The 16,959-nt window shown below is 36.3% G+C and overlaps 1 protein-coding gene across 6 annotated transcripts in view; it reads left to right on the forward strand.

The window, feature by feature from the left end:
• The window catches only part of USP32 (ubiquitin specific peptidase 32), a 101,026-nt gene that overhangs the window by 35,115 nt on the left and 48,952 nt on the right, over positions 1 to 16,959 (forward strand). For all 6 annotated transcript variants that reach the window (XM_068909801.1, XM_068909798.1, XM_068909799.1 and 3 more), the window contains exons 2-4: positions 9,313 to 9,440; positions 13,900 to 14,005; positions 14,578 to 14,696. In XM_068909801.1, the coding sequence (XP_068765902.1) occupies positions 9,378 to 9,440; positions 13,900 to 14,005; positions 14,578 to 14,696 (288 nt within the window). In that variant the 5' untranslated portion in view covers positions 9,313 to 9,377. The remainder of the gene's footprint in view (positions 1 to 9,312; positions 9,441 to 13,899; positions 14,006 to 14,577; positions 14,697 to 16,959) is intronic.

Below are 16,959 nucleotides of genomic sequence, written 5' to 3' on the forward strand. Positions count from 1 at the left end.
CTTCATAACCACAGCAATTGAGTCACAATAAAGACTAATGAAAAAAGTGATAAAATTTCCATGTATAACTAGGATGAATATTCCTGGGGGAATAGCGAGCAAGTGATTACAGGGAAGATAATTGTCTGGTTAGAGAATTGTATATCCTGTTAGTTTAATATTGAATCTGTAAAATTGTTGCTTAAAAATCAAAATATTAGAATTATTAAAACCAGAGCAAAATATTAGAATTATTAAAACCAGAGCTTGAAGTCAGGAACAGTCTGAGATAGGTGAATTTTGTTTGCTTTCTGAAGGATGATCAATATGTCTATTTGTATTAAAATTCAGTTGTGATTATTTTTAATAAAGAGTGAATGCCATGTAATGCTGATGGTTGCAAATTATTGCTTGCCTGTATATTTGAAAATCTTCTTTTTTTTTTTTTTTTTTTTTGTATTTAAGACATTGACATAGCAAGCTGTTTTTTATCCAGTAATGACATTAGGAATTCAGATTATTTTCCCCTTTTGTATAGTTTTCTGGATGTTTTGAAGCATATAATTATGGGGAAGAAGTACCAGCCCTAGTAGATATATTTTTAGATACTTTAGTCAAATGAGCTCAAAGTTTCTTGACCCCTCACCTTAACTGATCTTTTTATCCTCTGTTTCTTTTCCTCCTGCTTATGCAGTAATCTAATTTCCTGTTGATTTTTTTCAGCACTGCTGATATGTTGTGATCTGCTCTCTGGATTTATGTTTTTTAATGGTCACCTATAAACAAGAATAAATATTTAGTTTGATGACATGAAAAAAAATTAAAGTGTTGGAGCTTTTTGATATATAAAGATTTTATCAGCCTTCTGGTGCTCTTACCGCTACTCATGTTAATAAAAGCAATGAATTGCCTGTCACTTCCATGATTCTGATGTAATCAGAGGTTACCATCTCACTGACTTGTTTTCAGCAGTCTCTCCTTTCCCTTTATAAAACAAAGGAAAGAGAACAGAGGTATTGTTTCTGAGTCCGGTTTCACTGCAGATTATGTTAATTGGCTGTCAGTTTATAGTAGCCATGGCAGACTAACTCCACCTAGTCTCAGTTAAACTACTGGGATTCAGTGCTTTTCAGTAATTAAAGCAGCTCCTTAGTAATAGTTTATAGTACTTTTACAGAGTATTTCAGAGTATTTGGGAACTATATGAATCTTTATCAAACATCCATTTTATTTAGACTAGAACTTATATTCATTTTAGTGGTGAGACAATTAAGACACAGGGAGGTTAAGTATCTCTTGCCTGGGTGTTTCAGAAAGGCAATATTAAAGTAATGAGTTCAAATGCTGTGGATTTATTGCTATCCCTTTCTTGAACAGACAACCGTGTGCTTTTGAAGTCTGCATCAAATTTTGAAATTCACCCCACAGCCTTTTAAGCAATTTTGGATTTTGAAAGTAGGGGAAGAAGCACTGTAAAGGAAAGTATTGTTGGTGGCTGGTTCTGACTTTCGTAGTAAGTATTAAATACAAATTTAAGATGCATTTATGGTATTTGCTTGCTCTCCCTGCCTATGTCACAGGCAAGGTGGAGAGTAATTATGCTATATAAGCTCTAACAAATCCTTTAAGCCTGACTAACCATTTCTTTTAACCTTTAGACAAGCTCCCTCCTCCAATTAATATTAATTTCTTATAATGCTTACAATTCAACTGGGAACTGTTGCACTTTAAGCAGCAGTGATTGCTCTTGAACCTTGGTGTTGCTCCCCTTCAATCTATCTGTAAACCTTTGAACTTCTTTGCAAGGGAACTGGAAAGCAGCCCTATGCTGAAAGGTGGGCTATTGGTTCTTGCTTTAGGTGCAAGTTAGTTACAGGTGCCAAGCAGAGTCCGTGGTGCATGGCAGTTCTTACATTCTTGACCTCAATATTTTTCCTGCTGTTGAAATTTTCTAGGCAGATTTCAACTACTTCTAGTGTTAAAATGAAATATACTATTGAGCTAATTTGTAGATAGATTAGATTAGATTTGTTACTCTCTACTCTAAGAAAGTATGATAGTTTATGCAATGTAGGCACTTCCAGTAGTGAGGAATTGGCTTTGATATAACTAATCTCTTCTAGCTTTGTTTTCAGGCAATGAACAAGCAAAAATTATTAGGTGTATTTAGTTACATAGTCATATTTTTATGATGACTCCTAATAAAGAAGGTTTACTAACAACCTTGTAACATCAGAGCAACTTTTGCTGAGATAGGTATTTGCTCTTGTTAGGTATTGCACAGGTGTGTGTTGTACAAAATTGGCATATGCTTTGTAGTATGACCTTTCCCTTGAAGTGATAGAAGCTGTGCAGTATGTTTAACCACTTATTACTCACAATGCATTTTAACACTTTCCAAGATAAAGAAAAGAAGGTGGGGATGGGATTAGTGCTACAGGATGTGGAAAGAAAAAAGCTTCTAAAATTAATAGAGAACATGTCTAAAACTTGCTAAAGCTGTACTGTAAGGGTTGATTTCCTCTAGCTTAGTTTAGTTAAACAGAACTTAAGGTACTTCTAACAACGTTGCACATTTTGCTTGCCCAATCTGTAGTATCTGTTGCCTGAAGACAAACTTTTTGTGATAAATAAACTAACTGTTTCAGGTTTATTTGGGGTACATTTTTAAAATACAAAATAGACTTTATACATGAGAATAGTTGATTGAGCAAATGTAAATGTTGCAGAATTTGTCTTAGGCAGTAAACTCTTCAGGCTATTAACCTTGATTTTATGCACCCCTGTTAAAATTTTAAGTAGGATGAGGAAGAGAGCAGTAACTTCAGCTGTGTTCTGTGCCTTCCTTTTTTGAATAGTATATTAAATACAGTGTCCTGTATGTACGTATCTAACATTAGGCTTCTACATAAAAGCAGTTTATAATTTCAGAGGGAGTTTCCCTGCACCTCCCATTCCCATCAGTGGCATTGCTAGATGGGATCCCCTCTGAAATTCAGGCCACCTCTATATAGGTGGCTGAATATGGATTTAAAAGCCCAGAGCTGGCATTGGGGCTTGAATAATTTGAGCTACAGATGTAGTTTTATTCTAAAAGGAAAACTCCAGGAGGGCTTGATGATAAATACATGGAGTGAAAGCAGGGGAAAGAGGGCGAGTACCAGCATGGGATTGTTTTATTGCACAGTTGCTTTTGGGAGGTGTTACACAAATAGCTGGACAGTTGTTAGCTTAAAAAAAAAAAAAAAAAGTACAATTGTAAGCCTATATGAACAGCATTAGGTTTAAGTAACACCATTGGACTAAAAATAATCTCAGCAATTGGATGAACTGGAGGTTTGTTATAATTACTGTAAATTAAACTGAAATTTTTAGCTGAGGTTGCATGGTTTCATTTAAACTTCATTAAACAAACTGGAGCTCAAGTATTCCCTGGAGAGTGGGATGCAGCACTAATCTTTTGTTAAGCTGTCTTTCACATTCTTGGAAACCATCCAGCAAAAGTAGCATTAAGGAGGTTTCTATTAGTAAAATTGCCTAGATAGAATGACATAGTCTGACTTTTCCTTTTGTGGAAAAGACCATTTGTTTCAATAATGTTCTTTGGAAGCAGGCTTCCTTTTATTAAAACATTACTTTTGTGTGCAGCTGACTGAGTCAGATATAATTTTAAGAAACAGAATACAGTATTTAACTGCTGAAACTTTTTATTATGTTGAAATAGAACTTCAAGGATATCGAAGCAAACTTCTTACTGTGATGTGTCAGGAATTAGGTGTGTGGTTCCAATCAATTAGCTACATTGCTTTCACTGCAGTAATACTGTGGTGGTGCCATGCGTTTTTGGTAGGAACAATGCGGAGAAAGTTTCTGCTGTGTTGAGTATCATAAGCTTATTTTGGAAAGTCTTGTGTGTTCTGTTTTTTCCACAGTCAGGTTATGAATGCAGCAACGGTGTATCTGAAAGAGTAGTGTCTGTATGTATGTATAATAAAAGTGGCTTGTGAGCAGGCTTTTCTTATGTGTTTGTAGATGACCGTCTTCTGAAAGTGTTTAGTTGTACTGTGCCTTTAGAAAACGTGAATGTACTTCATGAGGGAACTTCAATGTATGAAGTGGGGTTGTTACTTTTAATCCTACCTTTAGGCATAAACGTAGCTATCTCTGTTGTTTGTGATGTTTGCCACCATGTAAATATCTATTTATATGTTGTTTATTATTGCTTTTAACAGATACTTCTTTAATTCATTTGTAAAGATGATTGATCGGGCAAGTGTTGGTCAATCTCTGAGCAAGCTTTTTATGAGGCTCCTAGGTCTTGGGTTGAAAAAAGGGGAGAAAATAGTCTTAAAATTCTTTCTTCACACTTTTTCTTCTCTTTATTTCCTGCTCCCTCCCTCTAAAAAGAGATGGAAATAAAGATATCACCAGTGAATACAACTAAGTGTGAGTAAGAGTTGTGGTCTGGAAGCTGAGGGCCAAGGTTGAGATCTGCCTGTTAATAGTATAAAGCTCACAACAAGTAACATCTTTGATCTTAGTTGAACTACCTATTCAACATAAGGATTTGTGGAATTGAGGGAGAAAAGGTAGGTCATGTGTGTGTGTTTCCGTTTATTATTATTACATTAGTAAATTGCTTCTGGAAATATTACTTTCATAAATTAAGACTTAGGTGTTTTTTTCCTCTCTGCAGGCCATCTTGTTCTGCCACTATGCCAAATAATTGGCACTTTGGTGTTGGAGTTTTGCATTCAAATATTTTATTTGTCTTCCAGACTTAGCAAACATTCATAACAACATCTTTGATTTCCACTCTGCTTGTTTCAATAGTACTTTCATGCATCTGGATCTAAATGCATAAAGAACTTATTTTTATAGAGCTTTGCAGATGATTTCAAATGGCCTACATTACTCATTTTAATGCATCTCTGGGAAGGAATGGAAATAAATATCTTGCTTGCAATTCTGTGACCTGTTTTGTAGTTTCTACATGAAAACAGTAATGTTAAGTGATCCCTAGCACTAATAATTTGCTGCTGAAATTAAACATGGACTAGCAATATCAACTTACTGTCTTTTGTTAGATGATATACTGGTAGTTCTTTTTCAAGGTGTTGGTAATATTAGTTGAGCAGTCCTCTTCCTCCCCAGCTTCTCCCCCCAACCCCATCCTTCAGTAGGACTCGAGTATGATCTTTATTATAAGCAAAAGAATGGCAAATAGAAATTTCGTTGTGGGAAATGGAGAGGATTTAGCCAATATTGGGAAGAGCCTTAACTCCTTCTAGCCGCATGGAAAGCCTGAGGCACTGAGGGCAGTAGAAAAGTGGAGTCTGAAGTACGGAAGGCTCTCTCTTTTATCTAAGAGAAAAATGACACCGAGGTGTGCTTGTTGGCTACAAACTCACTTAGATGCTTGAAAATCACATTGAAGGTCAATTTTAGTTTCATTTAAATGAGTTGTAGGCATTTTGAGTAAGTGTTGTGCTGAGGTAGAGTACCTCAGATTCTGTTAGTCGCTTAAATAGCACAGTAAAGCAGATGTAACGATACAGTGAGAGACCTATTTGCCTAAAGGCTTTCTCTGTCTTGTGAAACTGCAAAACAACAAATCTACTAAGGTTAAATTAATTCACTATTCTTTGTTATACCACAGTTTAGCACAAGAAACATTGCTATAAGCTGTTTTGTCACCAGAGAGGTGGCTGCATTTCAGTGACTTCTAGAAACATGTAACTTGTTAAGCACTTAAGGATATAAGGTGATCTATAAAAGACTTCTGACGTACTAAATGGGCTACAGTTTAGGTTGCCAAATTACAAATTGCCTTCATTTTTGATAATACAGATAAATCTCATAAAGGAGTGGTCAATAAGTTTCATGAATATGAGTACTTGGCTGACTAAAATCACCTTATATTATAGCACATTGCATATAATCGGTTCACATTTATCGGATAAATAAAATTATCCGTTAGAAGAGTGACTGGAAGTTTTATATGTAGAATATAATGTAACATTTCTGAACTAATTCGAGAAAGCAAATAGTGCACAAGTATAGCTCGGCAGACTGTACCCGTGTTCCTATTGAGCAGTTCATATTGCTGTTACAATAACTGGGAACACCAGTGACAGCAGCTGGAAAGTAGCTAGCGCCGTATGAAACGGCTCTGGCCAGAAGTGGCTGGGTTTGTGCGCGCTGTTGCAGCACGCTGCTGTGCAGGTGCGCAACCCAGCTCCTGCGAACAGAGCCTCCTTCCCTGCTCCCCGCCGCCGTGCTGCCCTGTGGAGAAGCTGGGGGGAATGGCTGAGGAGAGACACCAAATGAATAGTCAGAAATGAATGCTAGAGAGGTATTTATTTTTAATTATTATTCCTAAAACGTAGGTAATAAGATAAATGCTACTATTAATTTTGATTGCTAGTGGAAAGAAACTGTGGTCCTAACTTGAAACATATTTTGATAGTATTAGGACTGTTGCGTGTGGGGGGGGAACTTTTGTGCAGACAAAAGAAAGGAAATTAAATCTCTGAAAAAAGTTCGGAGATTTTGTTCTTAATCAGAAGGCTCGATTATGTGACTCTTATCAGAACATACTCCTACAGTTGAATGTACAGATGGAATCAGGGCTAAAATATGTAATTGTTCAGGTTTGACTGCAGCTTGTTATGGTATGAAAGCTTCTGAAATTGTTCTGGACTTATCTCAAAGATATCTCACTACATATTTTTTCCCTCTCTTTTATGACCGAAAAGCTTTTAGGGGGAGGGGAGATAATTGAGAAGTCAATGACAGAAAAGTCCCACAGAGAGTTTCTATCCAACTTCAGCTTTAATTACGTTCTGATCTTTTACCAGTAACTGAAGGTACACAAACTCTTCTGTTTAACAAAAACTACAACCAAAACTCTTGGTATTCAGATTCACCAACGTAATATGAATAATTTTATGAGAAGTCTTTGAATTTTCTGTGCAGTCGGGAAACTAAACCTGGAACGTTGTTCAACTTGTATAATTGAATTATATACGAAAACTGATAATGATATGATGCTATATGAAGTGGCTGTTGTGCATTTTTAAAACCTACGTCACAGTGAGCAGTAATTAGCTTGCTTGAAAGTCCATTATAATGTATGAAGCCTTAAGCATCTAGTTAGTTGAGGTTTGTTTGTATATCAGCTTTTTTGCTGAATGACCACAAAACAATTTGAATTAATTGGTGAGGAATTCAAAAATCATTAGCAGAGTAGGGGGGAAAAAACAGAGCCCTGAGTCTGTTTTTTATTGAAAATATGTGTCTGTGTGCATATAATAAAACATAAGAAACACATAACACATGAGAAATTTTTTTTAAAAAAAAAGGGTTTCATTGAAGAACTGTTGCTTAGATTTTGTCTAGGTTGTGTGCCTTACTTTGCCAAAATGCTGAGGCCATTATCTTCCTTATTTTTGTCCCCTTAGAAACCTCAAGTTTTTAACCTCATTAAGCATTACGTGGTAGTTTTTTGTCCCTTTTGACTGAAGGTTGCTGCAGTTGTGTTGTGTGTAAGGGGTGGGGGGAGACTTCGGGTGAAGTCTCCCTCTGTGCCGTGAAGCACTCTTCTGTTAATTTCTTGCTCATGTTTGCAAGGAAGGCTGAGGCTTGAGGGTCACTTACTTTGCAGAATCTTTATTTTGCTTCTCATTTCCTTAATTCAGAAGAGCTTGGGGGTGGGTGGGTGAAGAATGTCACTTAAAACTGTAAATATCATGTCTGAGAGTCTGTTTTTTAATTAGCTAAGGAAATTCTCGGAAGAAAACTAATTGGTGTGGCTAACAAAGTGTTCTAGCATTTGTTAAAGCATCACGTTTAAAGGCATAAAGGAAATGAGTGTGGGTACAGATGTTAAGATGAAATAATGACACTTAAACACCACATATGCCAGGTAACTGTATTATACCAACATTTTTCTGCCATGTAATTGAACTTTGTTTATTTTATTAAAACAAGAAGTTTGATGGTAATAGCTTGGCTGTGTCTTTTGCCAAATCCATACTTATTGACAGCACCAGTGCAGTGCAGGTCAGATCTTAGATTTATTCTTTAGCTCTGTGAAATCTTTTTTTCCCAAAATAAAATTGTGAGGAAAAAATCAGATCCAAGTCTGATTTTTACAAAGTTGTAAAGTTAACACACTAGTTGTGTAAACATTGACTAACTTTAGAATTGGGAATTTTTCAGCATGATTTACCTTTTAGGAACCGTTTCCTGATGAATGAATTAATTGAAATGTAGAAGTTTTAGACTGCTGCATGAAGTTCTGAGGTGTCCTGTTTTAATGTGGCTGACAAAACTTGACACGCTTTTGGGCACATCAGTGTTTTTTCTGTCTGGCTTCTTGTTTCAGGGGAAGAAGAATGTCTTACTATAAGTACAGTGAAATAGCTATCAAGCACAGCATAATTTCTTTAGGCTTCTGGATGGTAAATAGCTCTTTTTACTGTGTGATCTAGGACATAGTATGTTATTCTCTGCAACTTGCTTTTCACAAAGCACTTGGAGTTTGTTTGGTGGGGTACTTGAATGTATACTTTATGCATGTGGAAATAATGCATTTCCTTTTCTTTACTCTGAGCCTCTGGGGCACATTGTTAGAAAGTTGCTATATGCTTGTAAAATGTGAAGGTAGTGGTTGCTTTTCAAGAAGCTCATGGGCAGATATAAAAGGGATTTCTTCCAACTTTTCATGTGTACAGTTTGTAAATGAATTTGAAAAGGTTGTAGTTGGTAATCAGTTTTTGGCTGTGCAAGAAAAACTTAGGTGAAGAACTACGTTTATTTCAAAATGTAGCTGTAATATTCCTATTAAATTCATGCTTCACTGCACTATCTTATGAACCTGTAAGTGACGATTAAATACTTTTTTTTTCTACAACGAAGTAGGCTGCTTGCTAGATAAAAGTGCTTGAAGCATTCTATTGGAGTCACTCTTAGTAAATGTTCACCACTATTGGTTACAAATCAGTTCTCTGGCCTACATGCAATGTAAAATTGAACATAAAGCTAGCTTATTTTCCTTTTGCATGACAGTAATGGTGTTTAATTTGGAACAAGCATTATAATATGCTATTGTAGTCAGAGAAGACTTAAGCAGTGAACTGTTGTAATGCATGATGCTAGCTTTAGTTCTACTTGACTTCTCATTTTTTGGAAGATTAGATTATTAGATCTCATCTTCCAGTAGTCAGGTTTTTCCACTAGTTATATAAGATTTGACTATCCTTGAGTTATTACATGTTTATTAAATAAATTTCTCTCTCCCTCTCCTCCCCTCCCTTTCACTCAATGCAGTTACAGACATAGAGCTAAAGCGACTGAAGGATGCTTTCAAGAGAACTTGTGGACTCTCATATTACATGACCCAACAGTGCTTCATCAGAGAAGTCCTTGGTGATGGAGTTCCTCCAAAAGTTGCTGAGGTAACCTATGTACTTACTTTTCTTTTTTCCTGGGAACGTATATGCAGTTGATAAAGTATGTCTACGGATGTGCACACACAAACACGCCTCTTTAGGAACACAGCTGATTTAATTTATTTCTGTTTTTCATGCGGTATCACAGGGTGCATCCTCTGTCTGAGGATAACGTGCCAGACATGGATATGGGCTATCACTCATGAGCTTGACTAAGCTACTGGCTCAAACCCAAGTAATAGGTGATAGATGACTTTGAAGTACACCTAAATACCCAGCTGTAGATTTGGGAAAGTGGAAGGTTAGGAATGTTTAACACTATATATAGCCCTTAATAGCAGAGTACTTTATTTACTGTGGAGATACACATGCTGTTGATTTCTCTGAGATTCTTTTGCTTTGTTTTTTCTAAAATACAGATAGATCTTTACAAGCTCTCAAAACTAACTTTATTTATAGTAAATGTATAAATGAATTGGAAAATATCCAGAAACAAAATATGCTACATGGGTATAAATACTGTATGTGTAAAATAAAGTAGCAATACCATCCTGCACACATCCATGTTTAGAAAAATATTTTCTTTCATAAAGTTGCTTCTGATCTGAGAAAGAATTTAAAATACTGTTGCTAGAGAAAGAATAAGACTAGCCAGACCTTTCAAATGATATCTTGCTCCATGTCACTTCTAATCACAGCTTCTATTTCTAGTATCTTCAGTGTTACTGACCTCACAGGCAACATACAAGTCTTCCAGTTTTATTTAGATAATGTGAGTAGTGAAGTATGCAATGCAAAAGGTTTAACAGTGTGAAATATATTCCCACAATATTATTTCCTTATGTAGTTTGAAAACTTACTGTGGGGAATAGCTGTTTTGTCTGTGAATGTAGAAGGTTTCTTTTTCTAAGCTGATTTTTTTTTTCTCTGTTCTTTTCTCCCAAGCGTTAGCAAAGGCGATCTTAGTTGCTTTTGTAATGTAGTTGAGAGTTTGATTTATGCAGGTATACAAGCACTTAACAGGAAATACTGCAATATATATTAGCACCTATCAAATTAAAAGAAAGTGTATGATTTGCCCATAGCTTAAACGTGACTTCAGTATTAATTTCTATATGTGTTATTTGGATGGCTTTTACTGTTAGTAGCCCTTACGATAAAAGCAAAAATGTATCCTGCACTACATGCGGTTGGTTTGAAATAATTTTAAATGTTTAGAATTTTACACTGAGTTCATTTGTACTTTGATATCCCTTTTATTCCAGTATTAATGCTTTGAATGATATAAACTTTGAGGTCAGGAGTAGAGAGATTCTGGGTTTTTAAATGCTGTCTACCAGTTACCTTTTGCTGTTTTAATAAACCTGTGCTTAAGGACACAGCTTTGGTATGATGATTATCTATTTTAACCCTTAGTTCTCAGTTTCCAGTTGGTGAAGTAAAATTAATGGAAGAGTCTTGATTGTTTTCTGATATGATCTTACCGTTTTGGGATATTGGCATCTCAAAATTTTAGTACACATAACGGTGAACTTCTAGTATTCGTATTCAGCCAGTAAGATTGGCTATATCTGTGAGCTTGAATAATGTAAATTTTGAGAAAACCCAAGATTTGCTTCTACTCACGTTGTAAAAAGAAGTGAAGACGATTTTTTGTGGACAAAAGGCAGAGGGTATAAAGAGTATGGGGCTAGACTCTTTTCAGTGGTGCTAAGCGATAGGACAAGAGGCAACGGACACAAACTGAAACACAGGAAGTTCCATCTGAACAGAAGGAAAAATTTTTTTCCTGTGAGGGTGACTGAGCACTGGAGCAGATTGCCCAGAGAGGTGGTGGGCTCTCCATCCTTAGAGGTATTCACAAGCTGTCTGGACAGGGTCCTGGGCAACGTGCTGTAGGTGACCCTGACTGAGCAGGGGGATAGCACTAGATGACCTCCAGAGGTCTCTTCCAACCTCAACCGTTCTGTGATTCTGTGACAAGTTCTACCAAATCTTGTTATGGTGATTTGCTGCTCCCAGCTGTCTCTTTTTAATTTCCCTGAAGGTTTTCAATTTTATTGGTAGTCAGCAGAATGGAAATTGTCTGTACTTAACTCATCCAGTAGAGTCTGGCACCTTGTCGCAATCCCATCAACGAGTTAAGTTTAAATGCTAGAAGTTGTACTGAATTGCTGAGTATTGCTATGCATTTGTTTTTTTACCAGTTCTGCTCTTGAGTTTGTGGGGAGAAACAACCTTAGTGAAGAAATCTGGAAGTCTGAAGAGACAGAGAATGCCATCTTCACTTACACAAATTAAGACTTATTTAAATCAACATAAATTCTTCTAAAATTATACCAGTGCAACTAATTAGAAACTGAGTCCTGTTGCTTCTCCTTTTTCCACACTCTATGCACTATATCAGGAAAGATAATCTTTTATTATAAGTTGTGATGGGGAAAAGAGTGATTTCACTGCTTCATTTACTCATGTATCTTTTTTGTCTTGGAAGTTCCATTAATACGAAATATAAGAATTCTGTCCCATTTTGTGCTCCTAGTGGTTTTTTTAGATCAAAAGTAATTATATTAAGACTTAAAATGTAGTGTTCAGCTGGCCAGCTGAGCTAACTGTATTTTAAAAACAGTTATGATTCCAATGTCTAAATTACTTATTTTCAGGACTGAAGGAAAATCACTTACATAGTGTAGCCTTGAAGGCTACACTTTCTGATTGTGAAATCAGAATGGTTAGAAGGAGAAAGTGTGGAATTCAAATCTCTGCCATGACATTATCCATGAAGCGTATACAATCACTGTGTTGAAACAGAGCACAAATTTAGTTCTACTAATTTAGCCTCTCAGCTTTTGTAATGGATTAAACTGAAATAATAGATGAAGATGATCTGAACGTCCTGTGGGAATTTAGTCTGTTTGGGTAGTGCTATGTCTTAAGCATAGCAGAATGAAATTGCAGGTTCTACGTAACGTCTTCCCTAGAATGAGATCCTTCTGTATTATAAGCCTAATTTAAATTTACTTGCCTTCAGATATTTTGTAATAGTGTAAGCGTATAGTAATGAAAGTGGTAGCTTGTTGGATAGACCAGGAGAGAACTGACCTAAGGTAACATGGTATTTCCTTTGCTTGTTTTTACCTCTACAGTACTATGTGGCTTAGCCAGATCTATCCACTGCAGTGCCCTTGAAAGGCCCCCAGCTGTCTCTGCTCACTCCCAGTCCCGTCTTAGTTTTTACTTGAGATGGAAAACTGCACCTGAGATAGTAAGAGCTAATGACTCATTCACATGACAGCTGCCTCTTCCACCCTTTCTTTACTTGTGCTGTAAGACTGAGAATTCTGGTGGCAGCAGTGACATTGCTGTTACTGGAGGGTATAGGGAGAGGAGCCTTTTAGCCCCAGAATCTTTCTGCTTGTGTCGCTTACCTTCCTGACGTCTCGTAGAAGCCTCACTGTGGTGTTATTGCACCTATATATGGTGGTTCCCTCTAACTGCTGTCAGTGTGGTCCCATCATTAATCAGAAGTTTCTGAAGTGTGTTGAGTTGTGATCACTTTGTGATTTATGAATATTTTATTATGAAATATTATTATAAATGATTAAATTACTAGGAAAGTGAAACGTTCTCTTATTACTAACAAGTAGTGGTCAGCAGATGACCTCAAAAGCTCTTGGTCTTCAACTGTTTATTTTGAGAGAAGTAATTTTTTTTAAACAAATATAGACTTAAATTTTGCTTTATCAGTGTAGAAGGCACAAATACTGTTCAAGTACTTAACAGATTTCTTGGCTTACAGTTAGAGTAACAAATATTGATGCCTGTTAAAGTTATTCCTGTGATTTTCAAAGGTGACTTAATGCTTATAGTAAAGTGTTCAGTGGACACATCCAGTAGGTTTATGATCCTAATTCTGCTATTTAGGAGGGGATCTAATACATTGATAGGTTTGGCGCTGTAAAAAATGGACAATCACAGAGCCCTTCTCTGATGCCTTGTTCTGAATGAAACAAGATCAACCTTCTGTTTTATTCTGCCTCTGAGTTAAGGCATCATTGAACTTCATTGAACTATGTTGCATTGTTTTCTGTTTCCTAATTGTGCTCAAGAGATCTATTTTAATTTTATTCAAAAAAGGGGAATTCTTTGTTTATAGTATTTCTTATTGTCTTAGTGATTTATTTCATGTTCTCTTGTGTGTGCGTATTTTCTTTCATGGATGCTTACATATCTGAAAGTAAAAAATATTAGCATTATAAGCAAGTAATGAAACTTAACGTATCAAAGAATCACCATGTACTGGCAGAAGGATTTAACTGATGTTGTTTAATAGAGTGGGGTACTAACTGCAGTGATCCTTCCAGCAATAGTTCCAGTGTACAGATAGTAGCCTGTTGTCATCTCTGTTTTCCGCATATCTGTTCCCAGTTAAAGACTTGCTAACTGTCCTGTTCTGTTCTCCTAGGTTATCTATTGTTCATTTGGAGGAATATCCAAAGGGCTGCACTTTAATAACTTGATAGTCGGATTAGTTCTACTTACAAGAGGCAGAGAGGAAGAGAAAGCAAAATGTAAGTAGCGTAACTTACAAGCGTAACAAGAGTATAGAGTGTGTAAAATACAAAAATTTTTGTAAAGTAAGCTTATATTGTGATATATTCAGTAACTATTTTTGTATGTGACCAGAGCATACATGGTTGCCAATATAGTATCATTTTTAGACAGTTAGCTATATATTTTGAAATTCAATGCACTTTCATTTCCTATACTCATTTGATTTGATATTTCATCATGAACGTAAACGTTAAGATCCTGCAGAAAACCTGTTCAGCATTGCATGTGGGCAGAGAAAGGAGGACAGCACTGATATTTTTCAAAATGAATGAAAGCATCTGCCTACTGACTTCTGTTGTTTTGTCTTCCTGTAAATCTGACTTGATAGTATTTATTTTCCTTTTGATTAGTGGGTAATGGTAAAAGGAAATATTTCTCTACCTAAACTTTGAGCTGTACTGCAGTTGAATGAATCTGAGTTTCTAGTGCTTTAATTATTGCACAGCTTTTAGCCTTTTTAGCCAATTTAAACTTAATGTTTGAAAAACGTAGCTACTGTAGTTGCTTAAATGTTTCCCTTCTTCCTCAGACATTTTCAGTCTCTTTTCTAATGAATCTGGGAGTTATGTTGTCCGTGAAGACATGGAGAAGATGCTACATGTGGTTGATGGGAAAATCCCAGAGTCACTCAAGAAATGTTTCTCTGAGGTATTTCATACAGGTTTTATCCTACTGCATTTACAAAAAATGAAGATTACTGTTACTTTAGGCAGTTTGTTTTCCTTTGTCCTATGCATGCTAGTGCATGTATGGAAACAAACTGGCCTTGTTCAAACGGAGTATAAGATTAGAGTTTTAGTGATTTGGATTGATGTGAATAGCAACTTGGTATATAAATGTAGGCGTTCTCCATACTGCTTTACTTAGTATGCTAGTTTGAAAGATATAATTTCCTAAGGTTAATCTTGTTATCTTATTTAAAAATTAATATTGCTAGTGGAATTTTCTTGATTATTGTGGACATTTTATTAAGAAATCTTGAACACAGATCTGAGAGGGGAAAGAATCTGCTCACTGGATATAAGAAAGCAAGCCTACCAGCAATGGTTGTTTAAAAATAGGACTTATGGAATACAGTCCTAAAATGAAATAGGCTGGAAATGACCTCTGGATGTCTCTGGTCCAACCTCTTGCTAAAAGCTGGGCCTATCTGGAGCAGAGTACTCGGGGCCTTGCCCAGTCAAATTCTGAATATCTCCAAGGATGCAGATTTCACAGCCTCTCTGGGCAACCTCTTCAAATGTTTGACTACTTCCACTGTGAATATATATATATTTTTTCTCATACCCAACGAATCTTAAGTTTCCTGTGTAAAACTTTGTACTTTATATGTGAAAGCCATCTTACTGTAACTTTTAAATGCAAGCAGAACCTACTAGTGATAAGTGTATTAGTCTTTAAATAGACGATTGGGCTGAGAGTCTGAGTTTGAGAACACTTTGCTGTTTCCAGTTACACCACTGATTTGTTGCATTCTGCAGAGAAAGCTTTGTAACTTTTGTGTCATTGTGCCTGACAGGAACTACAATATATATTTATGCTTTATGTTGATTGAGAGATGTAATCTTTGAAGCTCAGCGAAGTCCTCCCCTAAAATGTGTTGCATTTAAATATTCACTGATGCTTCTTTGCCGCTAGTGATCCTAATGAGTTGTCAGGTTTGTTTGAATCAATTAATGTCCTTTGTTGTCAGAGGAGTATAGACCAGCAAAATCTAGGCATTACACGTGCCAGTGAAAAGCTGATTGAGGAGAAGCAGCTTCATTTGTGGGTTTCAGAGTACTTGATTACCTTAAATTTTATTGTACTGTATTGAAGATAACTTTATGCTAGCAGACGTGTAATAGGCGTTGGCTGATGCAGACTCATTTATACTGGTGGTGGTGTTTGGATGGCTTCATAGGCAATGATTACATTCTTCGTTCTTGGTTGAAACCTCAAATCACACGTGTACCGCGGTCCACTTTCTGGAGCTGACCCACTTCAGTGTTTCCTGTTTATAATTTCCCATCAGTATGATGTGATGAATTATGCCCCAAAAGTTAATTGCATACTGTCCAAGAAATTTAGAAATACTTTATGAAGATGTTGCAGGAAGAGAGGCATCTATGTAACTTGTTACCATTTTCCTTTTCAAGAAAATGCTCTGTATTGATTTTCTTTTAAAATGAAAATAGTGTAATAACCCTCTCGGCAGGATTTGCTGGCCTGTTAATCATACTAAGTCATTGCTGGATAGTGAGAAAGTTTTACGCTCCTGCTGCAGGAAGGCCTTCCTTCCTGCTGTGTGGCAGATGAGTTTATGCTTTCAAGGATGATAGTTATAGGGACTTTTATTCTTTCCTGTAGAATTATTGCATGTACTCAACTAGAAATATGAGTTTCAAAATATATCTACCTTTGTCTCCCTCTTGTTTCTGAAACACAGGAAACAAATTCACTAGGTGATATCTGTGTTGCTGTAGTTGCTCAAGTTCCATCCCAGCTCAACTGTAAGCATTGCTTGCTTGAAATGTGTGAGGTCCCCCCTAGCGCTTCCCTGTCCAAAGCCTTCCTGTCTCATCTTCCTTGTTTCTCTAATCAATTGGAACAACAGAGAATCTCAGAGAAACGGCACAGTTCTTGCTCTGTTTTCAAAAAAAAAAAAAAAAAAGAACAGTGGAAAAAAGGTGGAGGTAGAATGGAAGAGGTAGTAAAAAATAATCTTGTATCTGATCCAAATTGCTATAGAAATGAAAAATTACGTTGCGAGCTACGTTTTGCTTCTCTGTTCATTTGACAGTGGATTTGATTTTATTTAAGCAAGCGGTATTTCCATAACTGGTGAAATCCTGCAAAGTGCAAGTGCTGGCTTACCCTTTTCCTCACTGTCATTCATTTCTCTACCCTTATGCTGGCTCAAGCATTCCTG

This window comes from Struthio camelus, chromosome 16 (genome assembly GCF_040807025.1).
Source record: "Struthio camelus isolate bStrCam1 chromosome 16, bStrCam1.hap1, whole genome shotgun sequence".
Classification (NCBI taxonomy): domain Eukaryota; kingdom Metazoa; phylum Chordata; class Aves; order Struthioniformes; family Struthionidae; genus Struthio; species Struthio camelus.